This window comes from Temnothorax nylanderi, unplaced genomic scaffold, assembly GCF_030848795.1.
Source record: "Temnothorax nylanderi isolate EJ_2023f unplaced genomic scaffold, tnyl_v1.0 TNYL_tig0074_pilon, whole genome shotgun sequence".
Lineage (NCBI taxonomy): Eukaryota > Metazoa > Arthropoda > Insecta > Hymenoptera > Formicidae > Temnothorax > Temnothorax nylanderi.
In genome coordinates this window covers 250,213-276,217 of record NW_027249136.1, presented here as the reverse complement: position 1 = coordinate 276,217, position 26,005 = coordinate 250,213, and the positions used below count along the sequence as shown (strand labels likewise).

General features: G+C 34.6%; 6 protein-coding genes and 1 long non-coding RNA gene across 12 annotated transcripts; 1 reads left to right on the top strand and 6 right to left on the bottom strand.

Annotated features, from left to right (window-relative positions):
- Window positions 1-123: 123 nt before the first annotated feature.
- Window positions 124-2,749, top strand: LOC139774123 (synaptosomal-associated protein 29-like). The gene is made up of 3 exons (XM_071709120.1): window positions 124-487; window positions 563-993; window positions 1,233-2,749. Exons 2-3 carry the CDS (start codon window positions 727-729, stop codon window positions 1,755-1,757), a joined length of 792 nt encoding a protein of 263 aa, XP_071565221.1. The 5' UTR covers window positions 124-487; window positions 563-726; the 3' UTR covers window positions 1,758-2,749.
- Window positions 2,750-6,836: 4,087 nt separating this feature from the next.
- LOC139774122 (uncharacterized) lies at window positions 6,837-8,158 on the bottom strand. Its single transcript, XR_011718520.1, has 3 exons — window positions 8,067-8,158; window positions 7,730-7,851; window positions 6,837-7,086 (listed from the first exon to the last, which is right to left on the bottom strand). It is a non-coding gene; the product is annotated as an uncharacterized lncRNA (long non-coding RNA).
- Window positions 8,159-8,461: 303 nt separating this feature from the next.
- On the bottom strand, window positions 8,462-11,141 carry LOC139774121 (uncharacterized). The gene is made up of 4 exons (XM_071709119.1): window positions 10,995-11,141; window positions 10,160-10,340; window positions 9,570-9,784; window positions 8,462-9,293 (listed from the first exon to the last, which is right to left on the bottom strand). The coding sequence occupies exons 1-4, from the start codon at window positions 11,007-11,009 to the stop codon at window positions 9,135-9,137; spliced, it is 570 nt and encodes a 189-aa protein (XP_071565220.1). The 5' UTR covers window positions 11,010-11,141; the 3' UTR covers window positions 8,462-9,134.
- Window positions 11,142-11,850: 709 nt separating this feature from the next.
- Window positions 11,851-15,430, bottom strand: LOC139774120 (alpha-tocopherol transfer protein-like). Of its 2 annotated transcripts, none has more exons than XM_071709118.1 (4): window positions 15,211-15,430; window positions 13,845-14,171; window positions 13,255-13,618; window positions 11,851-12,212 (listed from the first exon to the last, which is right to left on the bottom strand). In XM_071709118.1, exons 2-4 carry the CDS (start codon window positions 14,126-14,128, stop codon window positions 11,958-11,960), a joined length of 903 nt encoding a protein of 300 aa, XP_071565219.1. In that variant the 5' UTR covers window positions 14,129-14,171; window positions 15,211-15,430; the 3' UTR covers window positions 11,851-11,957. The 2 variants fall into 2 exon arrangements, with proteins under 2 accessions (XP_071565219.1, XP_071565218.1); XM_071709117.1 differs by lacking the exon at window positions 15,211-15,430 and adding an exon at window positions 14,262-14,864.
- A 964-nt stretch (window positions 15,431-16,394) lies between these two features.
- Window positions 16,395-20,144, bottom strand: LOC139774116 (alpha-tocopherol transfer protein-like). Of its 5 annotated transcripts, none has more exons than XM_071709113.1 (5): window positions 19,975-20,144; window positions 19,178-19,500; window positions 18,539-18,950; window positions 18,002-18,157; window positions 16,395-16,550 (listed from the first exon to the last, which is right to left on the bottom strand). In XM_071709113.1, the coding sequence occupies exons 2-5, from the start codon at window positions 19,450-19,452 to the stop codon at window positions 16,497-16,499; spliced, it is 897 nt and encodes a 298-aa protein (XP_071565214.1). In that variant the 5' UTR covers window positions 19,453-19,500; window positions 19,975-20,144; the 3' UTR covers window positions 16,395-16,496. The 5 variants fall into 5 exon arrangements, with proteins under 5 accessions (XP_071565214.1, XP_071565212.1, XP_071565211.1 ...); XM_071709111.1 differs by lacking the exon at window positions 16,395-16,550 and adding an exon at window positions 16,565-17,531; XM_071709110.1 differs by lacking the exon at window positions 16,395-16,550 and having other exon boundaries at window positions 16,565-18,157; window positions 19,178-19,516.
- A 135-nt stretch (window positions 20,145-20,279) lies between these two features.
- Window positions 20,280-22,122, bottom strand: LOC139774118 (alpha-tocopherol transfer protein-like). The gene is made up of 4 exons (XM_071709115.1): window positions 21,933-22,122; window positions 21,394-21,699; window positions 20,938-21,301; window positions 20,280-20,859 (listed from the first exon to the last, which is right to left on the bottom strand). Exons 2-4 carry the CDS (start codon window positions 21,681-21,683, stop codon window positions 20,602-20,604), a joined length of 912 nt encoding a protein of 303 aa, XP_071565216.1. The 5' UTR covers window positions 21,684-21,699; window positions 21,933-22,122; the 3' UTR covers window positions 20,280-20,601.
- A 148-nt stretch (window positions 22,123-22,270) lies between these two features.
- On the bottom strand, window positions 22,271-25,456 carry LOC139774119 (alpha-tocopherol transfer protein-like). The gene is made up of 4 exons (XM_071709116.1): window positions 25,317-25,456; window positions 24,621-24,937; window positions 23,944-24,307; window positions 22,271-23,612 (listed from the first exon to the last, which is right to left on the bottom strand). Exons 2-4 carry the CDS (start codon window positions 24,902-24,904, stop codon window positions 23,352-23,354), a joined length of 909 nt encoding a protein of 302 aa, XP_071565217.1. The 5' UTR covers window positions 24,905-24,937; window positions 25,317-25,456; the 3' UTR covers window positions 22,271-23,351.
- Window positions 25,457-26,005: the final 549 nt, after the last annotated feature.

Here is a 26,005-nt window from a genome sequence, read left to right as displayed (position 1 = left end):
GATAATTTTCGACAAATTGAATCTTTTTTAAAAAAATTTTATAGTTGCAAAAATCTCCGTTCCTACACGCAGAACGCGATAAGTCGATAACGATAAGGAGTGATAAGGAGTATATCTGGTTGATCTGTTAAGAAATGGCAGCTGGCAGCTAGTTTAACAATACTAACAATAGTATAGTAAATAGTAAGGTAGATGATCGGCCTATTGCGGCTGATCGTTGACGATCGGCACAATCGCTGATCACGGCGACGCGGCCGCGGCACGTCTTGCGGTCTTGCCTCAGGCTCAGGCCTCAGTCTCAGTGCCCACTCATCTGCCCAGTGACTCAGTTGAGTCAGTTGTCTCTTGTCACTCTTGCTGACTCTTGCCGCGTGCCAACTGCCGACAGTCCGACAGTATCGACGACGACGACGACTCCGACGAGTTGACGTTGACGCGGTTGACGGCGTTGACACGCGGCCAGTCCGCTGAGACACTGAGTGGCTGAGTGAGTTCGCCGTTCGCCAGTGACGCCAGGACGCAACTTGTACTTGTCTGCTAAGTCTGCTTGTGCGGTGTGTAGCGCAGTGTAGCGTGTAGCAGCCATTGATCGCTTGGACGTCACCTCGGTCATCTCGGTCATCCGTCCACTCATTGTCAGTCCACTGTCCAGTTTAATGTGAACAAAGTTCGATCGAGATTCAGACAGTTCAGTCAACGAGTATTTCGTGAAAAATCATCGAGTAAATGGCGGGTCATAATTATCTAAGCGATCCGAGAAATCCGTTCTTCTCTTTAGAGGACGACGTGGACGATGAGACATTTCTGAGGAACGCGCCAGCTAGGACTGCACCCGGCGGGGGGCGTTATCAGAACCTCGATAATGACATTATGCAAAAACGCCAACAGTTGCTGCAACGTAAGAAGGAAATTGAGGAACGCACGGTACAATCCTCAGAAAGGTCGGTTTCGCTTCTCAGAGACTCCGAGCAAATTGGCGTAGCTACAGCCGAGGTACGTGTAACGATATACACCGACACACCTCCAGTTTGTTATCGTCACTAGAGTCACTACGGTATGCAGAAGTGCAGATAGCGTGGCAGCCTGATAGAAAATTATGCCTGTTTAACACGCACATTATTTTATTTGATAAATAAAAGAATTTTGCAACACAAGCTTCCCTATGACGCGCTTGTGTCGTTAATTTGTTATTGACGCACGACAGATTTTCATATCTAAATTTCTATTTTCAGGAATTAATCAGGCAAAAGGAGCAGCTGCAGAGGACAGAGAAAAGATTAGATGATATTAACAGTACGTTAAGATTCAGTCAGAAACATATACAAGGCATAAAGAGTGTATTTGGAAGTCTGAAGAATTATCTCAGTGGTAAATCATTGGATGCTCCGATACCATCTACAAAATTGTCAGAGTCTTCCAGTTCTGGATCTGTGACATCTCCCGCATTGTCCAATACATTAGAACAAGTACAAAACGACATGAGCACGTCGTATTCGTCGACAATGATAAGAGCAAGTTACGACGACCATGGCCTGGAAGATGTTAAACCTGCGAGCGACAAGGTAACCAGAGTTCTTGAACAAAATCTAAGTGAGATGAGTGGATCATTGGCAAGACTGAAACATCTAGCGATCGGTTTATCCGAAGAAATAGATTCGCAGAACGATCTGATCGACAATATCACTGATAAAACTGAGAAAGCAGATATAACGTTGCAGCAACAAAATAAAGATATGTTACATCTATTGAAGAAATGAGTTGGACGACCATATATTATCAAAAACTTGTCACTTGTAATATCACGATATTAACTATACTTCTATGAAGTATAGATGTACATGTTGCGCGACAGAACAAATCTTTCACATTAATTTGTATTGTTAAATTGGGTATAGTGTATGTCGGCCGTGCAATTATATTGCAATTATATTATACAATGTGTTTTATAGAGTTTTTCGCAAGGCGAGATTGCGCGGTCTTTGCAAAAGAAAGAATTGTAATGATACAAAACTAGAACATGTTTGTTGTTAGAATTCATGATCTTTAATAAGGAAGAACTTCTTTCTTATGCAATTGTCGATACTATACACGTAAAACTAAAATGCGAATGCTAAACGAAGAGATTTTCATAATTTCTCAACATCTTTTGTAACCTTTTAAGATGGAAACTGTGATAAGCATATATATCCATGTGTAATAATTATTCCAAGTTGATTTATTATCAGTATAAAAACATAATTTACCGAAGAAATAAAAAGATTGGATTGCAAAACTTATGTACGTGGATATATTTATATACGAATGAAAAAATTATAAATTATATGGTATTACAATATGAATACCTTGTTTACGAAGATAGTTTTTCCAAATGCTTCATGTGGAACTGATGTGACTCTTTACAAGTTCTTTCCTTACACTTGTCCAAATCTTTTTATAGTTTATGTTTGTGTTATTTAGACATATGCATTATATAAAAGATAGCTTGATTGATTTATGAAAAGAGCAATAATATGCAATATATATCTATAATAGACAATAATTGTGTACAGTTATAATTTATCAATTTCAATATTCTTTCGTTTAGTTTTATATGTAGATATATAACGTAAGATTATGGATAATTACGATAAAATAGCATAAGTACATTTTGTATACAAGAAAAACATATGCGCATGAATGAACTTGCACACGATTCATACTACACTTATGTGACTGCCAGGATTATTTAATAAAAGCCCATACAATTTTATGCTATTTCATTATTTATTATGCCGAACGGTGTGTAAAAATATAATTCATATTATTTATTGTATTTTTTTGGTCTTTATTTTTTTTAAATTGTAATTCGGCATGTACATACCGAGATATATTTGCTCAATATTTGATTATTCGTAGATTCTTTAGTTCAATAAAAAAAATTTCTCATCGACTCACCGATCCGATGCGCAACGGGCGGAGTTATTCAGCCACGTGTAGCTACGGTGATACTGTAACATACAAACATAAAATTCAAATTAAAGAAGCGCTCAAAATGATCAACATTTCAAAAGTTAATTCTTACGCGCCTCTAATTCGTCTTTCAATAAAATATTTAGCAATACAATTATCTATATTTATCGAAAAAGATCTTTACAAAAATAAAATTTTAGATAATTTCTCTTTCTCTAATTATTTCTAATTTATCGAGAAAAAAAAAAGAATTCGAATAAATAAAAAAGAATTATTAATTTTACGCAGATAAGAGATGATACTCACCCCAAGGTTGCTCCGCCGGTGCCCGATGTCTTTCTCAGACCTCCTCCTCCTCTCAGGACGTCAGGCCTCCTCCTCCTCCTCCTCTCATCGCACAGGACACTCGCGAAAAACACTCGCGGATAATAAACTACAATCGCGCGTGGACTAATTATAATCAGTAAGTCTTTCGCGCGATACTGTACGGCACTCCCGTATGCCGTAATATTCTTCAAATAACGGACTTTGAAAAAGTTCTTTAGTCCGATTACTTGAACGGCACTCCCGAAGCAAACGCGACGAACCGGCTGCGGTTCGTTTAATCAATTAAATCGGCGGACGAGGGTACGTTAGCTTCCCCGTCTTTGGATTTTTATCCAAGCAGAACAAGAGTTTTGCTTGGGTAAAATCCTCGTACTGGGTACTGGGCCTTTCCACCTCGCCAAGGTCGTACCCATGGGAAGGAAATACTTTACTGCAATGTGTAATATAAAAACAGGTGATATATAAAATCAAGTTATCGATATATAAATATGGATAGATAGGCTAGCGAAGTATTGGAATATAAAATTGAAACATAATTAATAATTGTCTTCCCTTTCATTAAATAAGTTAATAAAAAAAATTAAAATAAAAAAATTTATTATTATTAAAAAATTATTATAAAATAATTTGTAATTTACAGGTACGATACGCAGCAGCTAACAATAAGTAATATTGGGATGTAATGTCCGATGTCCCTCAAGTTTCTTCCTTTTCTCGAATTTAATCGTTGCACTCGTATAACTCCTGCATGGAAAAAGAAAACTGAGGCCGCGTGCCAGTCCCGATATCACTTCCCGAAATATCGTAATATTTTCTAACATAGATTTTTTGTGCAAATTTGGAAGAGTCGCGACGCTGATTTCTCCGATTCATTCCGCGTTCATCACCGCGTTACGTTAATAGCGACGAAATGTTCCAAGATGTCGGCATGTCGGCAACTTGGCGCGATACTGCACGAATCGAGCGGACGGTTAATAAAGACTCGCACTTGGTTAATCAAAGATACGCTATTAAAATTAAATATTGCACGCACAGTACGGTATCGAACTCGTAAATCTCGCGAAAGTAAAACTGCATTAGTGCATTATTAATATGCACGCCGAGGAATCGTGACTGCCGCGGCCGCTATAAATTACGCGACGCGAGATACACGAAATTATGACGCATTCACGAACGGGCGATGTATCACGGGTCACGGGCATCACGGCGTTACTCGAATCACTCGATACGACAATATCACTCGGCCCTTTTTTTCCCTTCGAAGAGAATCGGTGATAAATCACGCGACAAAACCGACGCAGCGTTCAAAGCACGAAGCACGACACGAGATAAATAAATGCTACATTCGAGAGTCCGAACGTGACGGCCGACCGCGACGGGACGAGCCGGACGAGCCGGACGAGCCGGACGAGCGCCACGATTATCGCCCGCGAATATTACAACGAAAGCAAATCGTTCACAAATTTGACAATTACATACCTTCGCCTCGACGCCGACGCGCGACGTCTCCGTCTCGAGCGAGCGAGCGATTCGTGTGACACGTTCATTCCGACGAAACACTTGAACACTCACAAATCGTAGTTGAACTCGTACGGCGAATACTCGCGTAGTCGATTATTTCCGCAGGAGTCAGGAGTGCCACTCGCAGAAACGAGCGCGTTTCGAATACACAGCACTGCGCACTGCGCGAGCACAAACGCTTCCTACCTGATGTGCAAAATCCATCGGGAGAATGATGGCTGTGACTTCCGCGGGTAATGGTACTCCGAGCGCTGACGGAAACAAGTAGCAAGGCCGCTCACCGGCAAAAACAATCGGTCGCGCGGTAACTTTAATCGTACGCTGCTTTCAAGTTGAACCGTTCAATGGTCGCGCCTAGTATGGCCACAGGTACGCCGCGCCGGCTCAGAGCAGCCGAACACGTGATTGGCCGGATCTGGGGGCTCGACTCGCGAGCCAATCGCGTTCGACGTCTCCTCCGGCGGCCCCGGCTCACCTGACTGCGCGGCGGCGCCGCGGCGGCGGCGCGCGCGAGTAATCGGAGTAATACGTGAGTCGTGACACGACACGTTCAATGGTCGCGGGTCGCGGGTCGCGGTCGGTGCGAGATGTTGTCGTTCGCGTAATTCTGTAATTCCTTTCTCGTGAATGAAAAGAAATCGGATTACGAAGTGTTGCAAAGTGAACGTACGTCGAATATTCCGTTCCTCCTTGTGTCGACTGCAACGAGTGGGATGCCGTCGGCGTCGCTGGTCGCTGGGCGAAATAAATGCCAAATGCCGTGCTGGACCGGCTGGACGCCGACGACGCGACGGACGCCCGCGCCGCACATCATATCACCCTCCTGGCTGTGATTTGGCGGGTCTCCTGCAGTCTGCAGTGTGCCGCGATCGGTGAGTGAATTGTACACGAGAAATAAATATCAAAGCGCGATACATCTGAATCTTAATAGAATCATTGTCCCGCGTCCCAGTGAAACGATAACCTCGAAATCCGCGCGTCTCCTGCCTCCGCGCGCTCCGTTTCGATTCCTATTCCGAATAAGTAAATAATGCGGGGAGATGGAGATGCTTCAATGAATAGCTTGAAATTCTCGTTAAGCGCGAGAATTAATAATCAATTGAGTAATTAAAGAAAACGGTCGCGCGTTTGGCGCAAAGTTCTCATTTTGCTTGTCGCGATCGCGAACGATCGAGGGAGCGAGCTTATGCTTTAAAAGTTTAAAATGACAAAATGCATATGAACGTTGAGAGTGCGTACTGCGTACTAACAAGCTCAAGCTCAAATGTGCGTCCACGAATACAATTCCGTTTTTCGTTAAAAAAAAACAGGCACATAATTCGTTGTAAATGTTTCAAATTTATTTGCACGTGTGTTTCTCCGCATTCTTCTATTCTTCTCTACTTTACAGAAAATTTACGTTAAATTGTATCTTTTTTATTTGTAAATTTCTTCGCGATTGTTCTCGCAGCTCGCAGCAGCGCGGTGATCGCGCATACCATAAAAATAAAAGACGATGAATCGTCGCCGCCAAGATATATACTTAAAAATTATAAAACATTCTCTGTTGCTTGTTCCCCAAATATTATTCGTTTTGCTTACAAAATTTTCCTTAAAGCAAACCTATTGCTTCGTATTTCGTGCTCTTATCTTGCAGATTTATTAGCAAGAAAAAGAAAGAACATTGTCAATTCGATCGCGGCGCCTTAAAATGGAATTATTGCTACGAAATTTTTTTTCGATAACTGATACTAATAACTCTACAGTTATACGTTACAAACTCATAGCTGATAGAATTTAACATTAACTATAGACACTACAAAGCGCGTGCCATTTATTCTCGACTATTTATTTATTTTTAATAACATGTATAAAATTTAATTTTTACATTTATTTGACATCACGCGTCAAGATAACTTGAATAAAATCAATCATAATAACCCGTCATTTATGAGTTGTCAAAACATGATTCTTGCGCTGACAGTTTATACTCTCGCAGTACGAATTGAGAGAATTGCCAAGCGAGAGAATTAATCAACGTCATGGAAAAACGGCAACAATTCAATCTTTTACATGCCTTGTTTATAACAGTGGATACTATATACCGTGCACACATTTTTATCTTAAAAATTACAATTCAGAGACTTGTTTCTATACTTCATGTCTCGAGAACAGTGTGGATTTATTTATATTTCATTTATTCATATATATCGAACATTTTTTGAAATTTTAAATTCCTTCTAGGCTGTCTGTAATGTTTTAGATCCATCTATATTACGGTCCAATGTTGTCATCTTACTACGGTGTTACCTAAAACAAATGTTATCTCTTTAATTATTACATGTATACAAAGATTAAAATTTATCGTGCATGATATTTAACAAATTTATTAAATATTAAGTCCGATATTAAGCAAATAATAGATTTTAATTTAAAAAATTGTATCGACTAATAAACATATGAGAGAATCGCGGGATTTCTAGGAATGTCTTAGCACAAGTAGTTGCATCCACTGATTGTAAGATATAATAATGAAAGAATACTGGAGTGGACCGAGTGGACACTCGACATTGGACACTGCCATGCTACGTTATACACATAAACAAAAGTTTTACGTAAAATTTCAAATAATCGTAAACTTTAACATACAAAATCATTAAATTTACTAAAATTAAATGTTTCTATCAAGACATAAATAAGTAAAAAAAAGTAAATTTAAGTAAAATCTACACATAATAAAAGTAAAATCTGTAAAATAATTATAATCATGTGCTAATATAACTTGAAAATTAAAGTCAAAAGAACAAATATAAATGTTAAGTATAGTGTTAATTAATTAACATTTCTAACTTGTCAACATGTAACACATGATGAATGAGTCATTTTAACTTTTAATTTAGAGTGGACTTTCTGGGACATGTAAAAAATGTTAAAATTACGTTTTATTTCTTACTGTGCAGTTTACCCCTATGGGGCAGTGGTTGTCGTCGTGGACGTCGGCCGCATCCTGATCCTGTTACAAGCTACTTTGTCAATCCCAAGAATCGATTTCCCGATGCTCATGCTCATCGTCGCCTAAAAAAAGCAAGTAAGAATTAAGAGTTGCTCGATATTAATATTTATAATATATTTTTATTTTTATGTAAACACGCGGGCACATAAATAATAACGAGAAATTAATATTGCTTTGCATTTTATTGTGATACTGAATAATGAAAAATTATTGTTATATAATAGGAATATATCAAGTTTTGGTCATTTATACATCTCGAAATTGTGATAATTCTTACCATGATGCACATGGCAAAGAAACAGAATAGTTTGCCGAACAACTTCATCTTTCACTACAATATTTGTTCCAACTAATGCCGTACACCCTGTGGCATGCCTTTTATACTATTACAGTACGATTATGCTGTATCTTTCATCAAAAATTTTTGTTTGCGCGATAGCACTTCCGGCACTTCCGGAAACAATAACAAGTTTCAAAGTTGACCATATCTGCTCGCGCACATATATGTATATACATGTATGTGTATAATTATGTAAACTAATCGTCACCCGCGAAAAAACAAAAGAGTATCAAAAGAAAGAAACAATATGTAACAATCATAAGCATTATTTTTCTTTGTTATTGGTTGGGAGATAACAGAGAACATGCGCGATAAAGAGTTATACAACGATCTTATATTGCTATAAAATTTATTATATCTTGTGATCTACATATTTATAGACGTTGATCATCATTTCGATCCATTTGTCACAAATAAAGTATAATTATCTGAAGGTATATCTGTAATAACATTGTGTTTTTGTCAACAGCTATAAAAATTAGAAAATAATACATGCAAATTTTGTTATATAAATTAAAAAATGAAAATAACAGATAAAGATATACGTTCATAAAAATTTATTGTCCGTGTTGGATTTCATGATTATGGTTAAATTTCTTTTTATTATTGTGAATTCCAATTAGCACTTAATCTTATGCAAATTCTAATTAGCTTTATTTAACTTTTATAGCTTCTCTACATACGATTACCATATACCTATATTATTGACATCTTGGCACTTGCCTTATATATTATTCCTATATGATTAAAAATATCTCGTTAATGAGATTGACTATATTATAATCAACAATTGTTTTACTTGTAGTTTGTAGTCGAACGGGCATTTTTTTCCATCATTTAAATTAATTTAATAAGAGAATCGTGATGAGAGAGAGAGAGAGAGAGAGAAGAATTTTAAGCATTAAAACGCGCATCTCAGGCTAAGAAGCGTATCTTCTTCTTAGAGCTAGCGTATGCACGACGCATTGATTTGTAATGCCAACATATGCGTAACGTAAAACGTCATTAACACGTCTGATCATCATCTACGTCATTTACAACGGAAGTTGCCTCGTAAGCCAATCGTTCAGCTTCCCTTTGCTCGGCGATCGCCGCGTGTTGTTCCGCGATTCTGTGATACAATTCATTGTGTCTGTCCTTCGCTCTCGCCACGCTCGCTGAATCCTGCAAAGCAATTAAGCAAAGCAATGAAAAAACACGCAAGTTATGCACGAGATAATCTAGCGCAATCAAAATTTTATTCTTTATCGAGATATCCGAATTCCCGGAAACGGCGGTATTTTTTTAGACAAATAAACTGCTTCTCCCGCCTCGTCGCCTCTTTAACAAAGAATGTAACTTGATTAATGGGGAATTTGTGATTTTGAAATTAGTTTGACTTGGAAATCGGATCCTTAGTTTTACTATATATTAACGGATATATTAATAACAGACAATTACTCGTGGCAAATTTGCTGGAACGTTATGAGCGTTTGCCTCTGCAATCCTGTGATAAAGACGGAAATGTTTCTCCTTGGCCAGTCTTACAGCTTCTGAATCGGCAGGTTGAGCGAAAGCATCCTCAAAGTTAATTAAAGCTGGATGAAATCCGTTTTTATCGGCCGTATACTCCACTGTTCGTACTTTGTATTTTGGATCGATGTACGAATATGTTCCTGAAATACATATACATATAATACACCGCCGCGATCATTAACATGTCTGACTGCAGATTGCATTCGTTCTTTTAATTACTACATTATTACACAATTGACATTTCTGTTACATATGTTCGTCAACATTAAACTAGTCAAATTAGAATTACGTCTTTGGATATAATGCAATTTATTTTTTGTCATAAAAAAAGGCAAAATCTGAGACGGAGATTCAATTCATTTCAATTTGACAAGTTTTATCCTTTGTTTTGTATTTTGATTTAATGCAAACGGATTTGTGATGATTGATGAAATATAGCGAGTATGTTGGTACGCGATCTGCAGGACCTATAGTAGGTATATATATGTATATGAATGACCGTTGCCGTGAATTACCGTGAATAATTCCATGTCCATCACCGGTTTCTCGATGAAGACGATCGATGTGTCCTGGATATCGTCCTGCCTCATATTGGAAACTATACGGTTTCGGAGGTGGTAGTGGTGTCGTTGTCGAGTATCCCGAAATATGCGATACATCCGCCGAGCAAACGCTAATCAAAGCGGCGGCGGCTATCTATTTATTAATTTAACATTTAATAATTATAATAATAATTTGTTAAATGGTTTGATTGGATTTTAAATGGTGGTAAATTTTCTAAAATGCATTCAATTTGAAATTAATCCAAAATCCAGAATAAAGATTTTATTTTAAAAATTAGAAAGTCAGTATTTAAAATATTTTTATTTATTTATTCTAAATTCTACATTAATTTCTTAATTTCTTCTCAAATAGATTTATTCAATTTTATATTACTATTCAGTATTACTGGCAGCAAATATCAGAACGCAGCTAAAGAATACAGCAACTTTCACGCATCAATACAATTCCAAGTAAGCGAGTTGCGTAATCAACCGGTTATATTTCACCATATAAACTGTACACTGTCTGAAGAAATTTTTTTAATTTGTTTAATCTGCCCTACGATGTTTTTATATTTTCCTTCTTTATTTTAAAAGATTTCCTATTTATAAAAATATTATAGAGCATTGTACTCTATTACAATATACCTACATATATAATAAGATACACACCTATAAACTTTGTTTATATTGTGTGTTTATATGTATATATGAACCTATTATTTATGCATTGAATTCGATGCAGATATTTATCTGAAATATTTGTATTATAATATTAATTAATCGTAAATCTATGTTCTCTACTTACGATTATGTATTTCATTACGCGAGACTGACAAGTCGATTGGCTTCGTTCATCGATATAGTCACACGCGCGTTTTGCCGTTTACTGCGAGGATAGCTCGATGGTGAAAGTATTATAAGAAACTGTCGAAAAGCGGGTATTATAAAGGTTTCTCCACACCGAAGCAGTTTTCTATATGATTCGTATAATTATATTATAAACTCAACTTGATACATTAACAAAACGGTTCTTTTAAATAACAAAATTATTGTTTATATTAACATTAATATTTATTTAGATCAAATTAATTAACATCACTGTAGTAATTATACTATTGGATTTAACCAGAATAGTTGATTATATGCGCAAGTATTAATGTTTCGCACTTATACAATAAAATAAATTTACAACAACGATGAAGAATTTCTTGTTTCTTATAAATTTGTTCAATACAGTAAAGATTGCAACGTTTGCTTCGCATTTTATATAGAGAATAACTTTCTTAACATATAAATATATTTAAACGGTTTAAATTTAATATTAATCTTTGTTGAAATTAACATGATAATATAATTTTATTTGTTACTAAATGTTGGGATTGAATAATTAAATTTGATTGCCGGAGAAAAACATTACATGTATGAAGAAACGCAAATAAGAAACCTGATTACCAAAGTAAACGTGAAGTAATAAGAAGTAATATAATTAAATTTGTGATTCGTGCATGAAATTATGATATATCTAACTATTATATGCTTAACCTGATCTAATCTAATAAACAATCAGTACAATTGTTATTAGTTGTTACAGTTGTTATTACTATACTATATTTAATTCCATAAAGATTGGTTAAATATTTAATGTTAAAATAAACATGAAATAGATTAGAATTTTTTATTTTCCAAAACTGTGTGGTTATCGCCGCGCATTCTAAAAATAAAACCAAATAGCTATACCATTGGTGTTGCAAAACATTTAGTTATTCAATCAATCGATTTCGAGCTTTTTAAAGCTTCCTTCAACTCCAAACAAATCCGTTGCTGTCTTCGCCTTGCCCGGTCGTAGCGCCTCATTAACGCGATGACCTTCTTCTTCTTGGAACCAAGCAACGTGATCTACCAATTTTTTTACTTCTTTATCATGTAACTCCTGTAGAGAACCGGCTTGACCGCCTGATTCATTCGGAAGAACTTCGAGGGGTATGAATTTCTCCAGAGTGTCGCTCGTGGTATGCATATGAAACTAGAATTTATAGAAACATATAGTTCAAAACTTTTATACTTTTTTCATCGAATTATATTCCGCTCCATGCAATTTTTTCCAAAAATAAAAATATAATTAAAATACGTATTTATACATACGTATTATATACGCAGTAAAGAAGTAAAATGCAATATTTCTCTTATCTCTTAGCATTTAAAATTATATTTTCGAAGATGCAGCGTTGTTTAAGGGGGTCATCCCGTGTGACGGCCGTTTTTTTTTTAGCTTTTTTCGGGATTTTTTTTTGACGAACAATAAAAACATAGAACTTCAAACTTTTTACCATTTATTTATTAACATTTCAGCAGTAACTCAAATTTTTTTAGGCCAAAATTCTCACTCAATTATGAGTTATACCACTGTAAAGGCACTCATGTCGAAAAAAAGTTTGCAAGCGGCGTCCATGATTCAGGCTGATCGGCTTATCTGAAATCAAAAAATCAAACAGTATTTTAATCTGTGAAGCTATGGCTATCGCCGGAACTAGGATTATTTGAAAATATTGAAAATTGAATATTTTACACGTTTTCAAAAATTTGATTTACAAATGGCATGATTTTTTGTGATTATTTTGTCATAAAAAAAATAACGGCTTGACATTTTTCAATTACCCTAGTTCCGGCGATAGCCATAGCTTCACAGATTAAAATACTGTTGTATTTTTTGATTTCAGATAAGCCGATCAGCCTGAATCATGGACGCCGCTTGCAAACTTTTTTTCGACATGAGTGCCTTTACAGTGGTATAACTCATAATTGAGTGAGAATTTTGGCCTAAAAAAAATTTGAGTTAGTGCTGAAATGTTAATAAATAAATAGTAAAAAGTTTGAAGTTCTATGTTTTTATTGTTCGTCAAAAAAAAATCCCGAAAAAAGCTAAAAAAACGGCCGTCACACGGGATGACCCCCTTAATATATAAACAATTTGCTATATCAAATAGGAAATTTGATCTTTTCACTTTTAATGTAATGATGTGGATAATTGATCGGTAATGTGTGTGTGTATATAATTTCAATCTTACCATATCCATCAACTGCTTTTTCATGAATGGTCTCATCATATTCATAATGACATCTATTACCGGAGAAGAATTCATAAAATGGAGACCCTTCAATCTGACAGGCAATCCGTCTTGTAGATAGTAGAGGAATTTCTTTAGGCCCATAGGACTCAAACGGCCGACGTGACCGAAAGAAACGTTTTTCATGTCAAATAATATTATGTGGCCTTCGCAAGTGCCCTCGGTGTAAAGCCATAGATCGATTACCATATTTAGGAATTTTATCGCATCGTTGTAAACAAAATGCGATGGATCGCTGTCTAGGAGTCTTCCATAAATGATTTTATAGCCTTCTTTAGTAGTTCCTTCCAAAACTTGTTCTGTTCTGTCGATAATAAGATCACTTTTACTTTGTATGCGAAATTTCTCTGCGAGAAATATTGCTGCATCCATTTTTTGTGTATAAGGAATACCAAACACACACACACACACACACACACACACACACACACACACACACACACACACACACACACACACACACACACACACACACACACATGAATGTAACGAATAATTAAAAAGAAAAAGATTATAAATAATATACTTACACCGTTTCAATTGCTTTTTTGAGTTCCTTATTGTTATTAGGATCTCGATTGGAGAAGAACTCAGGTACGTGAGTCCTAACTGTGTAAAAAGTATCGATAGTAGTTTTCGTCGGTTCGAGTCGATAATAATTGCTATGCAAGAACAATGCTAATTCGCTGTCTGATATCTTGGGCAAGTGAGGCTGTTTTTCGCACCACTCTCTCAACATTTGAATATCTGCCTTTTTCAATTCAGGATTCTTCTTCAGTTCCTCCTCGAACGATACTAGTTTTATCGAAGCCATCGATACTACAATAGTTTTATCCAGCCACTTTGAATTTAAACTCCTATGGAAGTGAAAGCATATGATACATATGTATATCTTATTATAGGTATATAAAATAACGACATATGATTGAGGAAATTGGGACCGTTACGTTAAATTTTTATATCTGTTCGGGAGCCGATCTCGACGAGATCGCGTCCCGATTGAAATGCCGGGATACGCTCAGAGATGAGCGCGAAGACAGTCGGTTGCGCGAATCCTCAGATTCGCTGAAGGATCGTGAGCGGGAGAAAAACTTGAGAGTTCGTGTCGTTATTAACAAAACGTTTATTTCGTGCACAAGGTGGAGCAAGGCGACGCCCGGAGCAATTCGCGTACACGCGGAGATTCTCGTCCTTTCTGACAAGGCCGTTCCACGAATCGGATGTAAAAATCGGAGATCTTGCTCGCGGCCGACGGAGATCTTGATCGCGAGGCCGAGGACGATCGTGAGAATGATACGGGCGTCAGCTCACAAAATCACAGAACACTCAGTGTTACCGCACGCAAACGAATTTCAATCTTAGATCGCTCAAAGTCTTCTGCCTGCTCCGAAACTCTCCGTTCGGCGGTCGCGCCGTGGAAAACCGGAGAACGCGCTTATTCGCGGCTAATCACGCGTGACTCTGTTTTCAAGCTTTAGTTTTTCATTATAGGGTTGCTAATGCTCGCGCGTCGAGCACGTGCTACTGTTGCGAGGCGCGGTGCCTCAACGAATAATCGCGCGCGACGCTCTTCGAGGCGCGTGATCGCGGCTCATGACTGAACGTTACCGGGCAGCGAATATCGACGAGTTTAAATTGTATACCACACGATATAGATAATATATTTCGTTTTGACTTTCAAACAATATCAAATGCAATATTATATTAACTTGTTTATGTGCGGAATCTTCCAAATAATGTATTACAATGTGGAGTTGAACGTAGTCGAAAAATGATTGCGTGCCCAATACTTCATTCTTTGCAAGCCAAGTAACTTGTCTTGCACAATTGTTAGACTAAAGTATGATCATTTTAATGATAGCGAATGAAATATATACTTTAAAGTTCCATATATACCTCGGATATACGTGCTACACGTATGTGAAAGGATTTCGGACGTCTCACGATCAGCCTGATGTCTTGGACAGTACTAATTGAGATCTGCTTAGACCTAGACCTTTTAAGCTGTATCAGTGGCGAAACGGCAATTGAGAATGTAGCGTGACATTTGAGTACGTGACGTAACATGCTATCTTCGTGATAATTAGGAAATGTATGAAATTCTACTTTATAGACACATACAGTTTTCCCAATCAGCAAAAATGAGAGACATGCAATCTATAGCAACGACGGTCTGGATTTATTTAGAGTATTTCTTATAATTATAGGTAATAAAAATTAAAATATACATATTTATATAAATAAATAAAAAATTAACGCGCTACTAATATAAAACAAACAAAGTGTGAAAGAGTTATCTATTGTAATAATATTGTATCAATAATTTACCATGTCAGTATAGATCAGTATTAATATTTATTTATTACATATGTATATCAATCATGTCGATTCGTTACATTGAAAATTATCTACGTCTACTCTTCAATATTTAAAAATGGATAAAACATGATGACATACATATATAAAAATATAGAGTTTCTGGGGTATTAGCTACACACGGATGAATCTATACACATACAAATCTACATTTAACAGTTACCTAGTACTCTATCATTAGTCACGTGACTATACGTGACACGTAACATTTTTAAAAGTGTGTCACAAAAGAGAAATCGCATCTCAACAAAGCTATTAGAATGACTTTAAGAAACATGCGAATGCCATGTGAAAATAGTTTAGTTTGTCATTGGCGTGCTGAAGATTACGTTACGCTAATAAGCAGTAAAATAGTATTAAGACAAATCTATGAAAAATGTATTACGTTGTCAATTCATGATATATTTAGAGATTAGTCGGTACGACTGATAGTCGCAGCTACGCGCAGCTACTATCTTCAGCAAATAACTATAGATGGAAAATAGTTTACTCTGCAAGTATATTACATCCGATAACAGGTAATGATTAAGTAATATTTATTATATATTATCCACGTGTAATAATTTGTAAAAAACTGCAGCCAAAAAAAAATACGGCGTAATTTTCGAAAACTATTTATTATGCTCAACAGCCCACTTATAGAAATCTCTTGTCAATCCGAATGTAATATGGCTCGCATAATCGATTCTTTCGTTCTTCAAAAATTATTTCCAGAAATTTTATTAATATTTTTTATTTGAATGTTTATTAATTCTCGAGTAGAACTATATAGTTTTCCTGTTAAATTATATAGTTGAACATTGCATTTATCGAGAACGGATATCTGCTCGCATCTGTGTCATTGATGAATGGAACTGTACCTGAAAGAAGGCACTTTATTTGATATTATGTGTTTATTATTTATTGATTGAAAGCGTTACAATCACTCAATTTATTGAGCAAGTTCTAGATACAATATAAATACGTAAATATAATTCCTAACGACATGATAATTCTCGATTGTGATATCGTCAACACGTACGTCTTTTTCTTAGCTTTTCTTTTTTCACGGGAAATATTCTTTATTTCTCGTCGATATCGCTACTTGTAAGATTTATTTTTTTCTAGTCAACTTGAGTATACAAAATAGTTGATTATAAAAGTATAAATTTCTATAATAAATCTTTTAAAAACTGGATTAACAATTCAATAAACTGATAGTGATTTAGGTAATACTGTAAAACATTTATTATTTTCTAATAATAATACAACTCCGATTATTTCATATTTAATACCTTTTGGTTTCTAAGAAAATAATTTTTTACAATATTTTTTACATACTTTGAAATCTCCTTGCAGTGTTAGGGTGTGTTGCACAAATATGATAGATTTATATAATAATGTGATTATTTTTAAAATTCTTTTTTTCTTTCACTTTATTATTCACAATGTTTAGAAGCTAGAATAAACAACTAGTCAGGACTCAAACTGTTTCAATAAAAAAAGACTTGATATCTCATGGTCTTTGCAACCTAATCTTATAAATATTCCATCGCTTTTATTGTAGGTATAATATGAAACTTCTAGTACTATTAGAACGCAAAAATATATAAATTAACCGGATTTTGTACCTTTAGATTGTCTATGTTATTTGCATAATACCTATATTGCAAATCTATTGCACCTGTTTATGCCTTGGACTTTTATCATAAGATCTTTTAGATTTTAGATATTTAGATGTTGGCGAGCAAGAGCAATCGTTCGTTTCTTTTTTAGTCACCTTCTGTTTTTGCTCGCTCCTGCGCTACGTCACAGATAGATATCTCTGACATACAGGATATCGCAAAATCTGACCTCGTACTCTTTAACAACAAAAAACTTTTAATCGGAAATATCAAAATGGAGATTATTATTTACTAAAATTTCTTTTTTAGTCTCTACTATACAATTTTATAATTAAACTTGATATTGTTGCTATTCTTGTAGTGATACATTGATTCTGCGATACCGTGTATATTAACAATTACTAATAAATTATTAATAAATTGCAGCGATTACGACATTCTCGCATAAATAATTGTTTTTACTCGGATAGATGGACGATGCACGATGCACGATTACGTAAAACGTTACGTAAAGTGCAAGGTACAAAATAATATATTATAAAAAAGATAAAATAAGAATAGAATAATCAGCTATATTAAAATATATAAAAAAATTATCTAATATATTAATCTATATCGAGTTTTTTAAAACTACCCTCTATACCGAACAAATCGTTCACTGACTTGCTTTTGCCGATTCTCGACGCTTCATTAACGCGTCTATTTACCTCATCTAGCAGGAACCATTCGCGATAATCTTCGAGTTTTTTCACTTGAATTTCCGCTAATTCATGTACAGAGCCTGCTTTTCCCCCCATCTCGTTCGGCAGCGCGTCCACCGGAATATATTCGGAAAGGCTCTTAAACGATGAATGAAAATGTATCTGTGTATAAGAAAAGTAAATGAGATGATTTAGAAAAACTTTCCTGAGTACTAATTGTAAATAGGATATAGTAGCATTGAAATTAGTATAATTTTTTCGATTATAAAAATTTTAATATTACGGACAATTAGACACAAAAATTTCTACGTTTATCGGTGACGATCAAAAATTATATTTTGCATAATGAGGTTTGTTTAAGTCTATAGAAATACAATTAAAAATAATTATTTGTTCAGACATTACAAATCAGAATTATCAGAATTATTTGATTGCTGTGTCACCCACTATGTGACCGCGCGAATGAATATATTTCTTAAAAAACACCAATATTGCTGCTAAATAATTACAATTGAATTTAATTAATCGATTTGTGATATTTACTATGTCCATCAGCTCTTTTTTCATGAAAGGTTTCGCCGTGTTCATCAACAATTCCATGGCGGGTGGCGCGTTTATGACATGAATTCCTTTTAGACGTATCGGTGCCGCTTTTTGGATGTAGTACAACATTTTCTTCAATCCCAATGGACTCATTCGCGCGACATGACCAAATGATAGTTTACTAGCATCGACAATATAAGTATAACCGTTGTTCGTACCATCCGTCAGAAAATATATGTCGTGTAACATCGTGGAATATTTCGCGTTGTCATTGAAGATATAGTTAGAAGGATCGGGGTCCAGATATGTTCCATATATAATCTTGTAACCGTCTTTTGTTATTCCATTTAGGGGAAGTATAGCCCTTTTTAAGTCACAATTTATCTCAATTATTATTAATATATCAATATCTCTATAGATCAAAATATTAGCAAAATTACTCTGCATTATTCTTAAAAATCTACAATTAAATACTAGTATATCTATATATCTACATATTGTAGGATTTGCGTTATTTTATGTACAGATCTCAAAGTGTTAACATTTCAAATATTATAAAAATTAGCCGTTTTATACACGAACAAGTTATACCATTATTCACTCTATTATTCAATCACTAATATTCGTAAAATCGCTTACGTAACTTTGAAGGCTTGTCGTAGTTTCTTTTCCTCGAGCGGATCCCGATTGCAAAAAAATTCTGGTAAATGCGTCCTGGCTGTGTAGTACGTCTCGATTGTGTTTTTCGTTGGTTCCATTTGATAATAATTACTGTGAAGGAACAAGGCGAGAAAACTATCCTCAATTTTTGGCAAGTGCGGTTGTTTCTCGCACCACTCTCTCAGTGATTGTATATCGGATAGCTTCAGTTGAGGATTCTTCTTCATTTCTTCTTCTAATGTGATTCTTTTCATTATTGACCGTGCACGTTGAATTGCAGCTTAAAATGTACTTTATTGTATCTGAATAGAAAAATATCTGAGAAAAATCAATTCAGTTTTTACTGTTTTGAATTTGTTATATGGTCACAACGTGAGAAAAAAAATGTCGTAAAACTGGTTAGTTGGTGGTCAGAAATAAAGAAATTTTTGAAATAGACAACTCTGATAAAAAGTTTATTTCTGAATAACCACTAGTCTGAAACTAATGCATGCAAAGCGGGATTAGTAAATAGTATTATAGTTGTTTTATACTCCGTGTCAATCAAGCTTGGAATATTCTAGTTATTATTCCTTGATCAAGAATTAATTAAAAAGCCTCTCAGTAATTATAATTATAATTATAATATTAAATTCATTACTCCATACTTGACAACGGTATGAAAAGGACAACCCAAGTATAACGATTATATGCAGCCTTATATAGATTATCATGCCTGAATTGAATATGACTTATAAGTATTAACAAATTTGGTACTTAAGTCCTAGAGAGATTACCTTATTAAGGAACACCTCCTTTTCTTTCCTTCCGAATTTTCAATATGATATTTTCAAAGCTAGTAAAGCGAACCGTTCAGAGACTTAGCGAGCACTGCTAGAACCGGTTTTCTACTGCAGATATACGAGTTTAATTCGTATTATAAATCAGTTCTAATTAGAGTGGTGTGCATGCGGAAAATTATGCGTTGCGATACGTGTAACTTCTATGAGCATTATACGATCGCAACACACATGTATGCGCGTCAAGGTTTTACAATTAGTAGTGCTTATTTGTGGCTTAAGGAGTGATGAACATGCATGTGTACGTATAATAAATTATTATAATCTTTCAAGTAACTTAGTTACATAACAATAATTATGCATACAAATTGTGTATCACAAAATAATATAATTATTGAGATAATTTGACAATCGAATTATATTATACAAATCCTCTTTTGTGTTTACCTTTGTAAATATTGATATAATATAACTTATATAAATGGTAAAAAAATTATTGAACAAAAATATGATGCTTTGTAGTATTTGAAGAGAGGGAGAGAGAGAGAGAGAGAGAGAGAGAGAGAGAGAGGACACACCAAATATTATAAAAAAATTTTTTTGAAGAAATTTAAATTCAACTGATTAATCTAGCTCCAACTTTTTAAAGCTACCGTCTACACCGAATAGATTTTCCGCACTTTCGCATTTGCCAACTCGCAAAGATTCGTTCACTCGTCCATTAGCTTCGTCATACTGAAAGTAATCGCGAAATTCTTCCAGCAATTGGATATGCTTAGCTGCTATTTCTTCGATAGGTCCCGCTTTCCCACCGTACTCGTTTGGCAAAGCTTCGATAGGTAGATATTTCTTCACGGTTTCCATGTTTGAATGAAAATGCAGCTAAAGTAATAAATGTACATTCATATCTTATATTTTTTCCTTCTTAAAAAGAAGAGACTTAACATGTCATTGACTTACAAGATTCATCATTTCCTTCTTTATGAAGGGTTTTAACAAATTCAAAAACGTATCTACTATGGGCATAGCGTTCAGTACGTGTAAGGCCTTCAATCGAACCGGAGCAGCTTCTTGTATATAGAATAAAACTTTTTTTAATCCCATTAAATTCATAGCAGCGACATGGCTGAAAGACAGGCCAGCTGCATCAAGAATAACAACCAATCCCTCGCTGGTGCCATGCACCAGATTTTGCACCTCGCACGTCATAAGCAGATACTTAGTGCACTCGAAATGATGGAATTTATTCGGATTCGGATCCAGAAATCTGACAAGTGTCATGACGTATCCTTCTTTGGTTTTTTCCTCTAATGGCACAGCTGCTCTATTATCGAAAGAATACTTAATTTTTTCTTATATTTCCATATGATTTTTAATGATACTTGGTGATCTTAATAATTTGACAGGATCACTTACATGACAGAGAAGGCCTTTCGCAATTCTTTCCACGCGATTGGATCTCTATTACAGAACACTTCTGGCAAAAGCGTTCTTATGGTAAAAAAATTGTCTATCGTCTTCTTGGTCGGCTCTATGCGATAATAGTTACTGTGCAGAAACATAACAAGATACACCATCTCTATTCGTGGCAGATGAGGCTGCTTTTCCATCCAATCCTTTAACATTTGCAGATCTGACATCTTGAGTTCCGGATTTCGCTTGCACTCTTCTTCTATACTAACATATCGAGTCGGTAGTGCAGACATCGGTGCTCTGATCGACCTACAAATTTGTCCTCGTTTATAATTTTTTTTTTTTTTAGATACACTTGCGGGAAAGAGAAAAAGAATTATATGAAATCATGCAAAGAAACAAGAAAAAAATATAAATATACATATGTATATTGAGCGCAAACGTTAACTTTTAATTAATTAAAAATACGATCGATATGATACGCGTCTGCGGAAGTTGAAATGAGATTTTTAGTTAGAGAAAAAATTAGATCGTCAATCTACCTTGACCAGTTGTTCCTTAACTGGTTATTCACAGGTGGATCTGTCCTACAAATATTGGTAACACAGCACAGAATATCGCTGCTGCGCACGCGATAAGTCGATTACACACTGATTTCTAAAAGAGAATGTCCGAGAGTTTCGAGCGTTTCGAGCGTTCGACACGCCGAGAACGATTACTTTCATATTGCGCTCCACGAAAACTAAAATATTCCATCTGCGTAGTCACGATCGCGCGATAAAAAATATTAATTTCAAACAGCTATTTACAAGTTGGACATTAATAGCTAAATAACAAAAAAGAGATTGAGGCATAATTATATATAAAGAACGCACTATAATTGATTGTATGCTTGTAGATCTCATTTGTATTGCGTTACATAAATCTTATTGTTTTTAACACGTTCCATGTCACACCGTTTTTACGCGACTGTCCATTTAGACCGCGTGTACCACAACGATAATACATTATATGATAACTAAGTTACATTTCAAAATGTTAGAGACGGCTTAAATGGAGAACACAACATCAGTAGACGCGGCACGAAACGTATTAATTGAATTAATACTTTACATTATATTGTATGTTAACTCCTTTTATTCTTTTTTAACGTAACAGGTTGAAATAAATTGTAAGAAAATTGCATCTAGTGATTCTAAGAACTAACGTGACTGAATAAATCTATTATGCATGCTACGTACAAAAGTGCCTTACGTATATCTATAATAATTGCGTATTATATTAATTATGATCCATAATTATGAGAAACACAATCGAAATAAACCCACTTCTCGATTTTTCAAATAATATCGCACTTTACAGATTGCGTTGTAAGATTCTAGTGCCGTGATTAAAATGTCAAAGTTCAAGACTTTGAGTAAAAAATTTTGCTTATATGTATATTAGATTAAATTTATGAACATAATAGCAGAATGACATTACAATTTTACAGAATTACATCTCCGCCGGTTGTTGGTGTTAAAGCTATTTAATATTCCATTACAATACTTGGATCATACTTGGAATTACGATGTATTATTAACGTTTTAAATATTAGTTAATATGGACTATCACTTTTTTCTAGAGATCTTTTAACTTATATATTATATCGTGATTATCATAGATTGCATATTACGTTTTTTGGAACAATTTCTGTAATCTTCGAGACATATAAACCGCGTAAATCGTTTTTGCGAAATCAATTAATTAATTGCCAATGAATAAACTATAATTAAATTTTGGATAATCGTTATATTTGTATTATTGTTAATTCTATTGTTATAAGCATCAAATATTTACTTATTTCGTGCGATTCTCACACGTGAATATAAAAAATTGTATATTTATGAATCGATATAAATCGATATAAATATATTTTAAGCAATTTTATGTAGTTATACTTTCGACATAAATTAAACGAGTCAATCTATATCTAGTTTCTTGAAACTTCCCTCGACCCCGAACAAATCCATCGTCTTGCTTTTGCCTACTCTTAATGCTTCGTTTACACGACCCGTGACTTCATCTTGTAGAAACCATTCACGATGACCCTCTATCTTTTTTAATATCTCCTCCTGTTGTTCTTTCAACGGTTTAGCTTTTCCACCTAAACCTACATCGCAAGGGAATGCTTCCAGTGGCACAAACGTTGCCAGCGTGTCCTTCGTGGGATGAATATGTAACTGAAAATATATCGAAAATGTATTATTATACGTATGTGTATGTATATAAGACGTATTCGTTATTCATTACTATATTTAAAAAATTTAGGAATCAAATAATAATAATAATAATAATAATAATAATGTATGTTGAATCTATATCTTTTTAGAGAAAACATTATCATTATACTCACCGCGTACTGATCTTTTAACTCTTAATGTAAATTATTTTTGGTAAACAAGTTTCAAATAAAAATTGATTCGGAATTAAGTAAAAGACAAAATCTTTTTTATTTATTTACATGCGTGGAACTTTTTTACATTTAATGTAAAATATTTTTATTGTTCTTACCACCTCCATTAACTCTTTTTTCATAAACGGCTTCATCATCGACAAAATGATATCCATGACCGCGTTGGTGTTAACAAAGTGCAGACCTTTAAGTCTGATTGGTATAGCTTCTTGTAAATAATAAAGATATCTCTTAATCCCCATGGGACTAAGACGGCCAGCATGAGCGAAGGTAACACCTGCCATATCTATAATAATTATATGACCCTCGGCGGTCCCTTCGGTGTACAACCACAAGTCAACCACCATAGAAAAGTACTTCATGACGTCGTTATAAACAAAACGTGACGGTTCATAATCTATTAATCTCGAATAAACAAGTTTGTATCCTTCCTTCGTTCTCATTGACAGTGTCATCTGCGCCCTTTTTAAATAAATTTAATTATTTTACGCACAATTGGATTGAATTTTATTTTTATATCTTATAGATATCTTATAGATATTTAAGTTCGACAGCTCCTTTTTATCTTTTTACCTTTTATATTATTTATTATATTTATTATAATTTGAATTTTTACTTAAGAAATTTATGAATAAAAATGAAGATATATTCAAACATATGAAACCTTATGAGTATGACATGAAATACCTCAAAGTCTATTAACTGTCAGCATGCACTTGGATATATTGTTAAAATATTTATTACTTGAATACGTAAACAAATTTATAATACTCACACAACTTTGAATATCTCTCGCAATTGCTTTGTTCCAAGTGGATCCCTGGCGGAGAAAAATTCTGGCATGTGAGTCCTGGAAGTGTAATATTCTTCGATGGTGTTCTTAGCAGCCTCGATACGATAGTAATTACTGTGCAAGAACAATACATATTCAACGTCTAAAATTTTCGGAAGATGCGACTGTTTCATGGCCCAGTCTTTTAGAATTTGTATATCGGAATCTTTCAACTCAGGATTTTTCTTCTTTTCTTCCTCGTAGGAAATCCTCTTGACCAGCGACATAGTTGACACTTGTATTCACTTGTATATAACTTTCTATTAATATAAGAAATATTTTTAACGTTTATTAAAATTAAGCAGTAATTATCCAGATTAATTGAAATGTTATCACTTTTACATAAAGATGTAATTTATGTCCTAAACAAGTAATGAAAGAATTGTGAAATTATTAATATCACGTATATGCCGTAATTTAATATCGAGTACTCGCAAATCGTCGCGTCGCGTAAAAGAGTCACGGTCGGTCTCGCTCCGCGTGTACTTGGCGCGAGACACTACCGTGTCTCTTGATAAAAAGGATAAATGTCTTTAATTTTAAATATTTAATCCACGATATAGAAATTAGATTGGAGAATATTATAATATAAATAGATATTTTAGAATAATTATGTTAAAATAAGATAGAAAAAGTTACCTTTTACTCAGGCGTACAACTCTCATGCGAGAAATGACTTGCTTGATTAACACTCGACTGGAATATGACGCGATTATTACTCACCGACTCTTCAAGGAGCACTATGCGTGACCATACGAAGATTTGCATTTTATGCCACGAAGTTAGTATACGTGATACAGACAACAACTTAACATACAATTATATCTTCACTATAACTGAAATCACTATATAATTAAATTCTTGACAGACAGAAATTATGTTCTGATAACTTGCTATCGTTATGCATTAAGAGACATTTTTCTTGAACTTTGTTTGTCGTTGCTGCACATTGTACATTGTTATATAATTTTACCATTATGTTTTATACATAAAACAAATTGTCAACAATCGACATGCATATAGGATCGGGGTTCGCAATATCGTAAATAATTATTAACATACACCTGGGGTCTTTTTTGACCCCACGCACCTAAAAATGGCGATATTTTCTGTTTTTTTAAATATTTATTTCGCTTTCAACTCCTAGATATGCTTTTTTCATACTTAATTCATGCTACTAATTTTCAGCAATTTTCATTCTTAAACTGTTACAAAAATTTTTTTATTGTGAAAAATATAAGACTAGGGTCAATTTTGGGTTGTATGTAATAATGTATTTTTAATGTTTTGGTGTAATTTTACAAGCATTAACCCACCGTTTAGATATA

What these genes read in the sequence shown, in the direction of transcription:
- LOC139774123 (XM_071709120.1), top strand. Translation starts at nt 727, where the DNA reads ATGGCGGGTCATAATTATCTAAGCGATCCGAGAAATCCGTTCTTCTCT. An exon ending in TTGGCGTAGCTACAGCCGAG is followed by an intron (nt 994 to 1,232) that starts GTACGTGTAACG and finishes TTCTATTTTCAG; the next exon opens with GAATTAATCAGGCAAAAGGA.
- LOC139774121 (XM_071709119.1), bottom strand. An exon ending in TGGACATGGAATTATTCACG is followed by an intron (nt 9,785 to 10,159) that starts GTAATTCACGGC and finishes TATGTATTTCAG; the next exon opens with GAACATATTCGTACATCGAT. An exon ending in TTCCAGCAAATTTGCCACGA is followed by an intron (nt 9,294 to 9,569) that starts GTAATTGTCTGT and finishes ATTGCTTTGCAG; the next exon opens with GATTCAGCGAGCGTGGCGAG.
- LOC139774120 (XM_071709118.1), bottom strand. Translation starts at nt 14,128, where the DNA reads ATGGCTTCGATAAAACTAGTATCGTTCGAGGAGGAACTGAAGAAGAAT. An exon ending in AAAAAAGCAATTGAAACGGT is followed by an intron (nt 13,619 to 13,844) that starts GTAAGTATATTA and finishes TATTATCGACAG; the next exon opens with AACAGAACAAGTTTTGGAAG. An exon ending in AAAAGCAGTTGATGGATATG is followed by an intron (nt 12,213 to 13,254) that starts GTAAGATTGAAA and finishes TATAAATTCTAG; the next exon opens with TTTCATATGCATACCACGAG.
- LOC139774116 (XM_071709110.1), bottom strand. Translation starts at nt 19,452, where the DNA reads ATGAAAAGAATCACATTAGAAGAAGAAATGAAGAAGAATCCTCAACTG. An exon ending in CGACAAGCCTTCAAAGTTAC is followed by an intron (nt 18,951 to 19,177) that starts GTAAGCGATTTT and finishes TTTGATCTATAG; the next exon opens with AGATATTGATATATTAATAA. An exon ending in AAAAAGAGCTGATGGACATA is followed by an intron (nt 18,158 to 18,538) that starts GTAAATATCACA and finishes TCTTATACACAG; the next exon opens with ATACATTTTCATTCATCGTT.
- LOC139774118 (XM_071709115.1), bottom strand. Translation starts at nt 21,683, where the DNA reads ATGTCTGCACTACCGACTCGATATGTTAGTATAGAAGAAGAGTGCAAG. An exon ending in CGAAAGGCCTTCTCTGTCAT is followed by an intron (nt 21,302 to 21,393) that starts GTAAGTGATCCT and finishes TTTCGATAATAG; the next exon opens with AGCAGCTGTGCCATTAGAGG. An exon ending in AGAAGGAAATGATGAATCTT is followed by an intron (nt 20,860 to 20,937) that starts GTAAGTCAATGA and finishes TTATTACTTTAG; the next exon opens with CTGCATTTTCATTCAAACAT.
- LOC139774119 (XM_071709116.1), bottom strand. Translation starts at nt 24,904, where the DNA reads ATGTCGCTGGTCAAGAGGATTTCCTACGAGGAAGAAAAGAAGAAAAAT. An exon ending in CGAGAGATATTCAAAGTTGT is followed by an intron (nt 24,308 to 24,620) that starts GTGAGTATTATA and finishes TTATTTAAAAAG; the next exon opens with GGCGCAGATGACACTGTCAA. An exon ending in AAAAAGAGTTAATGGAGGTG is followed by an intron (nt 23,613 to 23,943) that starts GTAAGAACAATA and finishes ATATATTTTCAG; the next exon opens with TTACATATTCATCCCACGAA.